The following is a 14,381-nucleotide window of genomic DNA, read 5'->3' on the forward strand; positions in this document are numbered from 1 at the left end:
CAGTGATGCGGCGGCAAGAGCGCAAGACTCAAAGTTATTTTTAATCAAACACAAAAAGAAACTTCACAGCCTTAAAAAGTTCATAAATAAGGTTGTGGCAACAAAACTAGCAACATTTTAGTGTTATTCTTTATTAGACAAGGTTCAGACTGTTTTTGCATAGTGTCTCTAATACACACTATAGGGCAGTGATCACTGAGATCATAAGCAAAGACCCCCCTAGGCATGTATTTATGAGGGTTATTAGTAAGAATTATATCAATTAATTAAGAATTTAACGTTTTTTAACATTTAGAATGGCTATCAAAAATATTTTCTTAAACAATCTAAGCTGGGACCATCTGCACATTTAATAGTTGGTTTCATGTTTATAGCTTAAATCTTTTAAGTTCTAGAGCGGGCAGAATAATAATTAAAAAAAATATGTAAGAAATCTAGAGTGGCCTTGCCTTCAGCAAGCACATTAATAACCTATCGTCCCCCATGTCAGAAGCATTACAAATGTATAGAAATCCACAGAGGCAGTTGTCATCAGCATTGCATTTAACCAGGCATGTCAGTTCGGAACAAATTCTTATTTACAATGACGGCCTGGCAAGATGTGAGGGTGGAAAGAGGAGGAAAGAAGGAAAGGAGAAAATAAGGTGCAGAAGTGGATTGTGCCTGGCTGCCTGGAGGCCTAGATGTGATGAATGAACATAGACTCCTCAAGTTAGATAGATAAACCACCCAAAGAACAGAGTAGAGGTTATCCTCTTTCCCCAGAGTGGATAGAATTCATGATAAGCAATACTAACTGACTCATTTGGGTCATTGCAACTTCCAGCATGCAGTATTCCTGCTGAGCAAATGTGCATTCCATATTAGGACATGTCTATATCTAACGGCTACTTGTTTGTACTTCACAGGGGAGTTACAGAGTGTAATGGAAAAGCTAATTGTTGTCTATTTAAAATACAGTTCCCAAGAGGTTTATTTATGCTCAAGGCTTGCAAATGCACTACTGACTCATTTTAGCTCATGTAATTGGAGGCAGTTTGTTATTGTGTCTTCTGCTTCTTTATTGCAAAGGATGTGCAAATAGACAACAATGCCCAGCTATCACATTTGGTTCCTTGGAAGTTGTGGGAACGTACATTTTTGGTTTCCCATTGGTTCTGGGAATGAAGCCATTCGTTTCCTGACAGGTAAAACGTAATGTTTTTTAAAATGTTCTGAGAACAGAAGTGAAAATGTAGCTTGTTCTGAGAACGTACATTTTTAGGTTGCAGGGAGGTTACTATGGTTCCCTGAATGTTTTCCTGGGAGGTGAAATTAATGTTCCTTAGAACCGAAATTATAGGTTATTTGAAGGTAGTTAAATAACTTTCTGAGAACATTCTCAACATTTTGTGAGGTTTTTTAATAACTGTCACGTCGTTCGTAATAGTGATGGTCGGACCAAGGCGCAGCGCAGCGTACGTAGAGTTCCACATAATTTGTATGTATAAAGTGAAACTTTAAATACAAAACAAATAAAGAATAAACGAACCGTGACGACAATGCAGTGCTAACAGGCAACTGAACATGAACAATATCCCATAACCCACAGGTGGAAAAAATGCTAGTTAAGTATGATCCCCAATTAGAAACAACGATAACCATCTGCCTCTAATTGGGAATCATACAAATCACCAACATAGAAAATTAACCTAGAACGCCACATAGAAAATATAAACTAGAACAACCCCCCAGTCACGCCCTGACCAACTCTACCATAGAAAATAAAAGCTTTCTATGGTCAGGACGTGACAATGTTTCAATAATACTGCTTGCTTAGGTTAACTGTTTTTAACTCCAAGCACACGGTGTCAGTGAGATTCAACCCAATGCTCTTCTGTTCTCTATCCATGGAATCAGTCCACTGTGCCACCAGGATGGCGCTAGAATGCAATGGTTTATTTCCCCTCAGAAAAGCTGTTCATTTTAGTCTATTCAAACAGACCCCATTTCAAAGGAAACACATGTTCGCTCATTAAGATCATGTGTGGCCAGTTAGTGGGCATGGCCAACACACCTGAACACACTTAACACGATAGAGGATAGAGTGAGTTTTGTTGACATTGAGAATGGAATGTATGTTTTTAAATAACATTCTTAGAACGTTCTCTGAAATTCCCAAAGAAGAACATTGTTTCTTAACGTAAGAACAATTTGAGAACATAACTTTAAATAGAACCATAAGAAACATGTAGGGAACGTTATATTGAAGTACTGAAATTCCCACAGAAGAACTTTGATTCTTCGCGTCCTCTGAACTATTTAAGAATATTCCCAATGTCAAATGAGTTGTAGAATGTTCCTGGAACATTACCAAAAATGTAATTGAAAGGTAACCATGCTTGAACTTTTAGGAAACGTTCTGTTAAAGTAATAAAATACCAAGAGAAGTATGTTTTCATCATGTTCCTTAAATGTGCTGAGAATGTTCCAGAGCCAAACAACTATCCCGCACCATTCCATGAACGTTGTGGGAATGTTTCAGGGATCAGGGGATCATTGTAAATAAGAATTTGTTCTTAACTGACTTGCCTAGTTAAATAAAGGTTAACTAAAACATTTTTACAGGCAGACATGAAACAAAGCTAGTCATTTTGGCTGTGGGAGGAATTACATTAAGTCGGGATTAAAACAAACCGCAATACGCAAAACCACACTGCACCTGATTTTTAAAAGTAATTGATGCTTGAGCCATCCTTTGTTTACCTACAATCGTATCTCCACAAATGTCAGGGAAATTGCCTTTAAAAGTCAAGTGCAGTTCGATGTCAGTTGTTACGGTTTGTTTGGCTGCGTATAGACAGGCAACCCAATTCTGATATTTTTCACTAATGGATCTTATGGCCAATCTGATCAGCTTTGAAAAAGTGGTTGGTGTGGTTGGTCAAAAAGTGGTTGATGTGCTTGGTCAAAAAAATATTGGAATTTTTGCTGCCTGTCTAAACGCAGCATTTGAATACCAGTCTGAGCTTGTATCCCTGTATGTATTGGATCCTTTTACATTCAATTAGACAATCAAAAGTGGAGTAGAGTTTTGATTGGGCCTAAAAACTAAAGCCTGGCCTTTAGTGGCCGATGAGTTTAGGCCTGAGCTAGGCCAACTCCAGCCAACTCCAGCCCTTACAGACAAATTATGATCCCAAAACCAAAGTAAATGTATTTATTTATAACCTAGTCTTCCTCTTACAGTAATGACTGAGCTAAGTGCCATAACCCATGATTACTTAATGTGCTGACATGTTTATATATACTACAAATGGCTTCACTACCACCTATGTAAGCAGCACTCCTGTTAGCATTGGAACACTCAAGCACACACCACTCCATTCTTGCAATGCATGTTGCAAATAACCCCTCCCTCTGCCTATTTGTGTTCCAGCCCTACTGTATGCCACCATTTTTGGGAACGTCACCACCATCTTCCAGCAGATGTACACCAACACTAACCGCTACCACGAGATGCTCAACAATGTGCGTGACTTTCTCAAACTTTACCAGGTGCCAAAGGGACTGAGCGAGAGGGTCATGGATTACATCGTCTCGACTTGGGCCATGTCCAAGGGCATTGACACAGATAGGGTAAGTGGGCAGAAACCATATTGCTCTTTCAGTCCTAGATCTCCTGTCTCTGTTTCAGGGTCTTGTGTAGAGAGAATGTGATACCACTGTGATACCAATATTGAAACTGGCACATTGGTGGCATCTTAATGGGACTTACAGCCTCATTTGTTGGTCTTTTTTTTGTGTTTCCTTTACAAGGAATGGGACTTAGAACTAAATAATTGTTGGAGCAGTCTTGGGAAAAGTTATGCTGGTGCATGGTTTTCCTCTGCAAATGGTTATGGAATTTCACAAACTTTACCTTAAGGCTCATCGAGGGCGGTCTCCACTGTGAAAGTAATATGCAAAGACTATGGCTGAACACTGCCCATCTCATTCCTGCTCAAGGTGTAGATTTTGTAGTGGGGAAATTAGAGCAGTCTTGGGAATGTGGTTGGTCAAAAGACCAATTAGTGGAGAAAATTTCAGAATTGTGGCTGCCTGTCTAAACGCAGCCTTTGAATACCAGTCTGAGCTTGTATTCCTATATGTACTGGTTGCTTTTACGTACAAGTAAGATGGCATCGAAGAGGATTGCTGACGTTTTACATGCTCCTAACCAACTGTGTCATTTGTTTTGCGTTATTTGTGACTTGTTTTTTTAACTTACTTGGTTCATAAGAGACGGTTGCAGCAACATTATGACAGAAAATACCTTCTGGCCATCAGAACAGTGATTACTCAACACGAACTGGAAGAAGCTTTTTCCTCTAACGAGAAGGATATATTGCTTTCCCGAGAACAGGCCCAAATACCCGTCATTTGCATGAAGAAAAGACGGAGGAAAAGGGGGCGCAGGTCGAGCTGTCTTCTGAGAATCCGTAGGCGAGCGAGTAAACTCCCACTGCCATCCGTTCTACTTGCTAACATGCAATCATTGGAAAATCAAATTCATGACCTACGATTATCCTACCAGTGGGACATTAAAAACTGTAATATCTTATATTTCACCGAGTTGTGGCTGAATGATGATACGGATAATATAGAACTGGCGGGATTTTCCATGCACCGGCAGAACAGAGAAGAAGCTACATCTGGTAAGACGAGGGTTGGGGGTCTATTTGTCAATAAGAGTTGGTGCGCAATGCTCGCCTGTACCTTACGATAAGCTGTGGACCACACTATCTACCGAGAGAGTTTTAATCTATATTGTTCGTAGCCATCTATTTACCACCACAGACCGATGCGGGCACGAAGACCGCACTCAACCAACTCTATAATGCTATAAGCAAACAAGAAAATGCTTGTCCAGAAGCGGCGTTCCTAGTGCCCGGGGACTTTAATGCAGGCAAAATGAAATCAGTTTTACCAAATGTGTACCAGCATCTCACAAGTGCAACCAGAATAAAAAAAAAACTCTAGACCACCTTTACTCCACAGACAGAGATGCATACAAAGCTCTCCACCGCCCTCCATTTGGCAAATCTGACCATAATTATATCCTCCTGATTCCTGCTTACATACAAAGCTCTCCACCGCCCTCCATTTGGCAAATCTGACCATAATTATATCCTCCTGATTCCTGCTTACATCAAAACTAAAGGAGGAAGTACTAGTGACTCGCTCAATACGGAAGTGGTCAGATGGCACGGAGCCTACGCTACAGGACTGTTTTGCTAGCACAGACTTGAATATGTTCCGGGATTCATCCAATGGCATTGAGGAATATACCACTTTAGTCATCAGCTTCATTAATAAGTGCATCGACGACGTCGTCTGCACATATCCCAACCAGAAGCCATGGATTACAGGCAAGACATGTCCACATCCCCAATGAACTATCATGGTCCAAACACACAAAGACAGTTGTGAAGAGCACGACTATACCTTTTCCCCTTCAAGAGACTTGGCATGGGTCCCCAGATCTTCAAAAAGTTCTTCAGCTGCACCATCGAGAGCATCCTGGCCGGTTGCATCACCGCCTGGTATGTTAACTGCTCGGCATCTGCCAGTAAGGCGCTATAGAGGGTAGTGTGTAGGGCCCAGTACATCACTGGGGCCAAGCTTTCTGCAATCCAGGACCTGTATAGTAGGCAGTGTCAGAGGAAAGCCCATAAAATTGTTAGAGACTCCAGTCACCCAAGTCATAGACTGTTTTCTCTGCTACCTTACGGCAAGCGGTACCGGAGAACCAAGTCTTGGACCAAAAGGCTCCTGAACAGCTTCTACCCCTAAGCCATAAGACTGTGGAACAATTAATCAAATGGCCTGGTAATTTATATTGACACCCCCCCTTTCCACCTCCATTTGTTTTGTACACTGCTGCTACTCGCTGATTGTACCTATATGTACAAATTACCTCAACTTACCTGTACCCCCTTACACTGACTCTGTACCAGTTCCCCCTGTATGTAGCCTCGTTGTTGTTATTTTATTGTGTTACTTTTTATTATTTTTTACTTTAGTTTATTTGGTAAATATTTTCTTAACCAATAGTGCAGTTCAAGAAGAGTTAAGGGCATGTAAGTAAGCATTTCACAGTAAGGTCTACACTTGTTGTATTCGGCTCATGTGAAAAATAAAGTATGATTTGACTTTATTTTGAATGATGTGGAACCAGGCTTTTCATGAAAACATAATGTTTGATTCTAGCTCCGCACCACAGTGGAAAAATATTATTAGATAGCTAAGACCATATTACATCTATTCAATCAATCATTCTTTTTTTATGTTTACCTTTGTTTTGACAGGGAGTGTCACGTCCTGACCATAGGAAGCCTGTATTTTCTATGGTAGAGTAGGTCAGGGTGTGACTAGGGGTGTTTAGTCTAGTTTATTATTTCTATGTGGGGTTCTAGGTTTATTTTTCTATGTTGGCGTTTGTGTATGATTCCCAATTAAAGGCAGCTGGTAATCATTGTCTCTAATTGGGGATCATACTTAAGTTACATTTTTTCCACCTGTGGGTTATGGGGTATTGTTTATGTTTAGTTGCTGGTTAGCACTGCATTGTCATCACGGTTCGTTTATTCTTTATTTTGTTTTGTGTTTGCTTAAAGTGTCATTTCATTAAAATATGTGGAACTCAACATACGCTCTGACCATTATTATTACGAACATCGTGACAGGGAGTCATGATCATGGTCTCTCTTACAGATGAGCCCTGTAGTTACAAAAATATTCACATAATATACAACTACGAAATGCAAAACAGGAATACAAAACATGATCATAATAATAAGTTAAAATAAGCGACTAATGGTTATATGAACATCACTGGCTAATGTTTGTGTGACGTCTTTTTGAAGTTAAGTTAACAGTAAGTTCCTACAACATTAACTTCTTGGATATAGGGGGCGCTCTTTTAATTTATGGATAAAAAAACGTGCCCGTTTTAAGCGCAATATTTTGTCACGAAAAGATGCTCGACTATGCATATAATTGGCAGCTTTGGAAAGAAAACACTAAGGTTTCCAAAACTGCAAAGATATTATCTGTGAGTGCCACAGAACTCATGCTACAGTCAAAACCAAGATGATACTTTAACCAGGAAATGGGCAGAATTTTCGAAGCTCTGTTTTCTATTGTCTCCTTATATGGCTGTGAATGCCCCGGGAATGAGCCTGCCCTTCCTATCGTTTCTCCAAGGTGTCTGCAGCATTGTGACGTATTTGTAGGCATATCATTGGAAGATTGGCCATAAGAGACTACATTTACCACGGGTACGCCCGGTGTCCTTTGTGTAAATTGGTGTTATCTTCAGCCGCAGGCATTTTCTCCTGGGATTCAGAGGGGAAAGCACACTTCCACGAACGATATATCATCAAAGAGATATGTGAAAAACACCTTGAGGATTGGTTCTAAACAACGTTTGCCGATATTATGGAGTTAATTTGGAAAAAAGTTTGGCGTTTTGAAGACTGAATTTTAGTTTTTTTTTGGTAGCCAAACGTGACGCACCAAACGGAGCAATTTCTCTTAAACAAATCATCTTTCAGGAAAAACTGAGCATTTGCTATCTAACTGAGAGTCTCCTCATTGAAAACATCTGAAGTTCTTCAAAGGTAATGATTTTATTTGAATGATTTTCTGGTTTTTGTAAAAATGTTGTCTGCTGATGCTAACGCTAAATGCTACGCTAGCCGTGCTAGCTGTTACACAAATGCTTATTTTGCAATGGTTGAGAAGCATATTTTGAAAATCTGAGATGACAGTGTTGTTAACAAAAGGCTAAGCTTGAGAGCTAGCATATTCATTTCATTTCATTTGCGATTTTCATGAATAGTTAACGTTGCGTTATGGTAATGAGCTTGAGGCTGTATTCACGATCCCGGATCCGGGATGGCTCGACGCAACTACTGGAGCCTTTTTAGAAAGCATTGGTTTGCATTACACTGTTAACATGACATACATTGTGTATGTTCAATTAAACAGTGAGCATACTTGGGACCTCAACCTCACCTTAGATTTGAACTCACAACCACTTGGTTGGCAGCAACCTGACTTATCCGCTAACTCACCAGACTTTATTTAACCTTTATTTCAACAGAGAGTCATATTGATACCCAAGTCTCTTTACAAATGAGCCCTGAATAAAAAATTTAAAAAACACGTACATGTCATGCCCTGACCATAGAGAGCTTAATATTCTCTATGTTGGTTAGGTCGGGGTGTGACTAGGGTGGGTCATCTAGGTGATTATGTTTCTATGTTGGCCAGGTATGGTTCCCAATCAGAGGCAGCTGTTTGTCATTGTCTCTGATTGGGGATCATATTTAGGTAGCCATTTTCCCCATTGTGATTTGTGGGATCTTGACTATGTTTGTGTGTAGTTGCTTTCTGCACTGCATGTAGCTTCACGTTTCATTTATTTTCTTTATTGATTTTGTGCTTTAAGTTTCTCTTCTAAATAAAAGGATGGAAACATACCATGTTGCATCTTGGTCCAATCCATCTCTAAACGATCGTGACAACACAGTATTAATACGAAATGAATCAACCAAACAGTTTCCCCCTACAGTTTCCCCAGCCCATCAAGATATCAGAAGTAAATGACAAAAAACACATACGCTACTCTGTGAACATGTCTCCCACCAATGCCCTGAAATGACTGAAAGGTACTAGGCAGTCTGATCTCAGAGTGTCCTGAAATTCATTCCATGTATGCGGCACATAAAACCTGAAGGCCGTTTCACCTACAAGTAACTGACAAAATAAAGTAAACACTAAAATGCAGGTTTGAATATAAATCAAAAGGCTAAGCCTCAATCAGGCCTACCCTTTCAAACCAACAAAATCAAGTTAGGGTATACCAGGCTATGGACAACCTCCCCACCCAGCTCACATACCAGAGCTAGAACATCCCTCCTGCTCACAGGTTGAACAGGTACCTTTATACCTATGGCTCCTCCCTATGGACCATATCATTAACCATGGAGCTCTTTACCCAAATATGACATGTTAAATCATGTAACATTGTACCCACATTTACATATTCCGTCTAAATTAACATCTTAAACATTCCTGGCTTATCCTCAAGGAGGGAATACTTTACATGAATGAATACACATTTCAAAAACAATAGTTCTGAAGGCCAACAGACGGCAAAACGTATTACTTACGGAGCCACGCACCTGCGACGCACACATTACAATATGGAAATAAACAAACTTCTTTCCCGTCAGTGTAGCAAGTGTTCATGTGCACCAGAACATCGCATCCACTGGGTGAATTGCAAAATGGTCGATCTCTGCATTTAAATATGAAACTGAAATGCGTCACAATGCAACTCGACTAAACATTTCCTCAACACATAATTAGCCTTGCCATGATGCTGGCAAAAGAGGAAAAGAACAACAGTATATACAGAACATTTAGGATAAATTAATTACTAGATATGGGGAAACATGAATGCGCTAAACAATTTGTAAGAGTAATTAAATAATGAGCATTCGTGACGAGTGCTACGGAGTCAGCTTCGTCACAATTACCTTAAGCATGACAGCATGTTATTTGCTTAATTAACTCAGGAATCACACCTGTGTGGAAGCAACTGCTTTACATATAATTTGTATCGCTCATTTACTGAAGTGTTTCCTTTATTATGTCAGTTACCTATAAATCAGTGGCAACAAGATGAATATCACCCCCCACAGTTAGCCATTTCTGTGAGCGAGTTAAGGTATTTTAAATTTCTGTAGGTTAGGTGCGATGTGAGGTGATATGGCAGTTTTAGCATGAGAACTTTGTAAATAAACCAATGTTAAGTTCTATGATTTGTGAGAGAGAGCCAGCCCACTTTCTCATACAGATCACAGAGATACAGTTGAAGTCGGAAGTTTACATACACCTTAGCCAAATACATTTAACCTCAGTTTTTCACAATTCCTGACATTTAATCCGAGTAAAAATCCCCTGTCTTAGGTCAGTTAGGATCACCACTTTTATTTTAATGATGTGAATTGTCAGAATAATAGTAGAGAGAATTATTTATTTTAGCTTCTATTTCTTTCATCACATTCCCAGTAAGTCACAAGTTTACATACACTCAATTAGTATTTGGGAGAATTGCCTTTTAAATTGGTCATCTTGGGTCAAACGTTTCAGGTAGCCTTCTACAAGTTTCCCACAATAAGTTGTTTGAATTTTGGCCCATTCCTCCTGACAGAGCTGGTGTAAGTAAGTCAGGTTTGCGGGCCTCCTTGCTCGCACACACTTTTTCAATTCTGCCCACAAATTTTCTATAGGATTGAGGTCAGGGCTTTGTGATGGCCACTCCAATACCTTGACTTTGTTGTCCTTAAGCCATTTTGCCACAACTTTGGAAGTATGCTTGGGGTCATTGTCCATTTCGAAGACCCATTTGCGACCAAGCTTTAACTTCTTGACTGATGTCTTGAGATGTTGATTCAATATATCCACCTCATTTTCCTGCCTCATGATGCAATCTATTTTGTGAGGTGCACCAGTCCCTCCTGATGCAAAGCACCCCCACAACATGATGCTACCGCCTCCGTGCTTCACGGTTGGGATGATGTTCTTCGGCTTGCAAGCCTCCCCCTTTTTCCTCCAAACATAACAATGGTCATTATGGCCAAACAGTTCTATTTTTGTTTCATCAGACCAGAGGACATTTCTCCAAAATGTACGATCTTTGTCCCCATGTGCAGTTGCAAACCGTAGTCTGGCTTTTTTATGGAGGTTTTGGAGCAGTGGCTTCTTCCTTGCTGAGCGGCCTTTCAGGTTATGTCGATATAGGACTCGCTTTACTGTGGATATAGATATTTTTCTACCTGTTTCCTCCATCTTCACAAGGTCCTTTGTTGTTGTTCTGGGATTGATTTGCACTTTTCGCACAAAAGTATGTTCATCTTTTGGAGACAGAAAGCGTCTACTTCCTGAGCGGTATAACGGCTGCGTGGTCCCATGGTGTTTATACTTGCATACTATTGTTTATACAGGTGAACGTGGTACCTTCAGGCATTTAGAAATTGCTCCCAAGGATGAACCAGACTTGTGGATGTCTACAATTTTTTTCTGAAGTCTTGGCTGATTTCTTTTGATTTTCCCATGATGTCAAGCAAAGAGGCACTGAGTTTGAAGGTAGGCCTTGAAATACATCCACAGGTACACCTCAAATTGAATCAAATGATTTCAATTAGCCTATCAGAAGCTTCTAAAGCCATAACATCATTTTCTGGAATTTACCAAGCTGTTGAAAGGCACAGTCAACTTAGTGTATGCAAACTTCTGACCCACAGGAATTGTGATACAGTGAATTATAAGTTAAATAATCTGTCTGTAAACAATTGTTGGAGAAATTACTTGTCATGCGCAAAGTAGCTGTCCTAACCGACTTGCCAAAACTATAGTTTGTTAACCAGAAATTTGTGGAGTGGTTGAAAAACGAGTTTTAATGACTCCAACCTATGTGTATATAAACTTCTGACTTCAACTGTATGTGCAAAATCGGTCACATGTAATAAAGGGGAGTGCACTATAATAAACAGTATCCAATAGTTTAAAGAAGTGGCAGCGGCGTTCATATAGATTATGTTGTCATAGTCTAGGGCTGACAAAAAAGTTGACTGAACAAATTGTTTTCCACTATCAAGAGAAAGGCACAACTTATTTCTGCAGTAGAAAACCAGTTTGATTCTGTGTCTTTGTTAGCTCATCTACGTGTGTTTTAAATAACAACTTGTCAACGATCCAATGACAAGGTATTTACAGTGCATTCGGAAAGTATTCAGACCCCTTCACTTTTTCCACATTTTGTTACATTACAGCCTTATTCTAAAATGGATTAAATTGTTTATTTCCCCTCACAATAGCCCATAATGACAAAGCAAAAACAGGTTTTTAGAAATGTTGGCAAATGTATAAAATAAAAAAAACTGAAATATCACATTTACACAGGTATTCAGACCCTTTACTGAGCACTTTTTGAAGCACCTTGGACAGCAATTACAGCCTTGAGTCTTCTTGGGTATGATGCTACAAACTTGGCACACCTGTATTTGGGGTGGGGAGCATCGCAGCACAGCTATTTTCAGGTCTCTCCAAAGATGTTCGATCGGGTCCCGAAGCCACTCCTGCGTTGTTTTGGCTGTGTGCTTAGGGTCATTGTCCTGTTGGAAAGTGAACCTTTGCCCAATCTTGAGATTCCTTTTGACAAACTCCAAGCGGGCTGTCATGTGTGTTTTACTAAGGAGGGGCTTCCGTCTGGCCACTCTACCATAAAGGCCTTATTGGTGGAGTGCTGTAGAGATGGTTGTCCTTCTGGAAGGTTATCCCATCGCGACAGAGGAACTCTGGAGCTCTGCCAGAGTTACCATCAAATTCTTGGTCACCTCCCTGACCAAGGCCCTAATCCCCCGATTGCTCAGTTTGGCCAGGCGGCCAGCTCTAGGAAGAGTCTTGGTGGTTTCAAACTTCTTCCATTTAAGAATAATGGAGGCCACTGTGTTCTTGGGGACCTTCAATGTTGCAGAAATGTTTTGGTACACTTCCCCAGATCTGTGCCTTGACGCAAATCCTGTCTCGGAGCTCTACGGGCAATTCCTTCGACCTCATGGCTTGTTTTTTTCTCTGAAATGCACTGGCAACTGTGGGACAGGTGGGTGCCTTTTCAAATAATGTCCAATCAATTTAATTTACCACAGGTGGACTCCAATCAAGTTGTAGAAACATCTCAAGGATGATCAATGGAAACAGGATGGACCTGAGCTCAATTTCGAGTCTCATAGCAAAGGGTCTTCTATTTGTAATACATTTTTAATCTAAAAACCTGTTTTTGCTTTGTCATTATGAGGTATTGTGTGTAGATTTGAGGAATTAGTTTTATTTAATCAATTTTAGAATAAGGCTGTATTTAAGATACACTTCCTGGTTAAGAAGGAGAAAAGTTGTGTCACAGCCGGCCGCAACCGAGAGGCCAATGAGGCGACACACAATTGGCCCAGCGTCGTCCGGGTGAGGGGAGGGTTTGGCCAGCCGGGATGTCCTTGTCCCAACACGCTCTAGTGACTCCTTTGTGGCGGGCCGGGCTCATGCACGCTGACTTCGTTCGCCAGTTGTATGCTGTTTCCTCCAACACATTGGTGCGACTGGCTTCCGGGTTAAGTGAGCAGTGTGTCAAGAAGCAGTGCGGCTTGGTAGGGTCGTGTTTCGGAGGACGCATGTCTCTCAACTTTCGCCTCTCCCGAGTCCTATTGGGAGTTGTTTATGATGGGACAAGACTGTAACTACCAATTAGATATAGAGCAATTGGGGAGAAAAGGGGGTAAAAAAAAATATCAAGGAGAGAAGTTGAGAGTATCAATGCTTCTAATATTTTTGTCAAACATGAAAGCTTTGATATAGGGCGGTAGATGTTTAGGTCAATAGGGTTCCCGCCCTTGTGACGAGGAAATACATGTCCTGCTTTCCAAACTTTAGGAATAATTCCAGAAATAAATGGGATGTTCTTGAATTGCTGTGGCATTTGCATCCCTTGCCTTTACAACCATGATAAATACTTTAAAATTATTAATAAACTCAGAAAAAAAAGAAATGTCCTCTTACTGTCAACTGTGCTTATTTTTAGCTTACTGTCAACTGCGTTTATTTTTAGCAAACTTAACATGTGTAAATATTTGTATGTCAAGATTCTTGTATAATTCTTGTATAACAAGATTCAACAACTGAGACAATAACTGAACAAGTTCCACAGACATGTGACTAAGAGAAATGGAATAATGTGTCCCTGAACAAAGGGGGGATCAAAATCAAAAGTAACAGTCAGTATCTGGTGTAGCCACCAGCTGCATTAAGTACTGCAGTGCATCTCCTCCTCGTGGACTGCACCAGATTTTCCAGTTCTTGCTGTGAGATGTTACCCCACTCTTCCACCAAGGCACATGCAAGTTCCTGGACTGGTGGCATTGTCATGCTGGAGGGTCATGTCAGGATGAGCCTGCAGGAAGGGTACCACATGAGGGAGGAGGATGTCTTCCCTGTAACGCACAGCGTTGAGATTGCCTACAATGACAACAAGCTCAGTCCGATGATGCTGTGACACACCGCCCCAGACCATGACGGATCCTCCACCTCCAAATCGATCCTGCTCCAGAGTACAGGCCTCGGTGTAACACTCATTCCTTCAACGATAAACGTGAATCCGACCATCACCCCTGGTGAGACAAAACCGCTACTCGTCAGTGAAGAGCACTTTTTTGCCAGTCCTGTCTGGTCCAGCGATGGTGGGTTTGTGCCCATAGGCGATGTTGTTGCCGGTGATGTCTGGTGAGGACCTGCCTTAC

At 40.7% G+C, this 14,381-nt stretch overlaps 1 protein-coding gene across 1 annotated transcript in view; it reads left to right on the forward strand.

The window, feature by feature from the left end:
• The window catches only part of kcnh5a (potassium voltage-gated channel, subfamily H (eag-related), member 5a), a 126,468-nt gene that overhangs the window by 78,296 nt on the left and 33,791 nt on the right, over positions 1-14,381 (forward strand). The window contains exon 9 of the mRNA XM_024420535.2: positions 3,419-3,618. Within this exon, the coding sequence (XP_024276303.1) occupies positions 3,419-3,618 (200 nt within the window). The remainder of the gene's footprint in view (positions 1-3,418; positions 3,619-14,381) is intronic.

The sequence above is a fragment of the Oncorhynchus tshawytscha genome, linkage group LG05 (genome assembly GCF_018296145.1).
Source record: "Oncorhynchus tshawytscha isolate Ot180627B linkage group LG05, Otsh_v2.0, whole genome shotgun sequence".
NCBI lineage: Eukaryota > Metazoa > Chordata > Actinopteri > Salmoniformes > Salmonidae > Oncorhynchus > Oncorhynchus tshawytscha.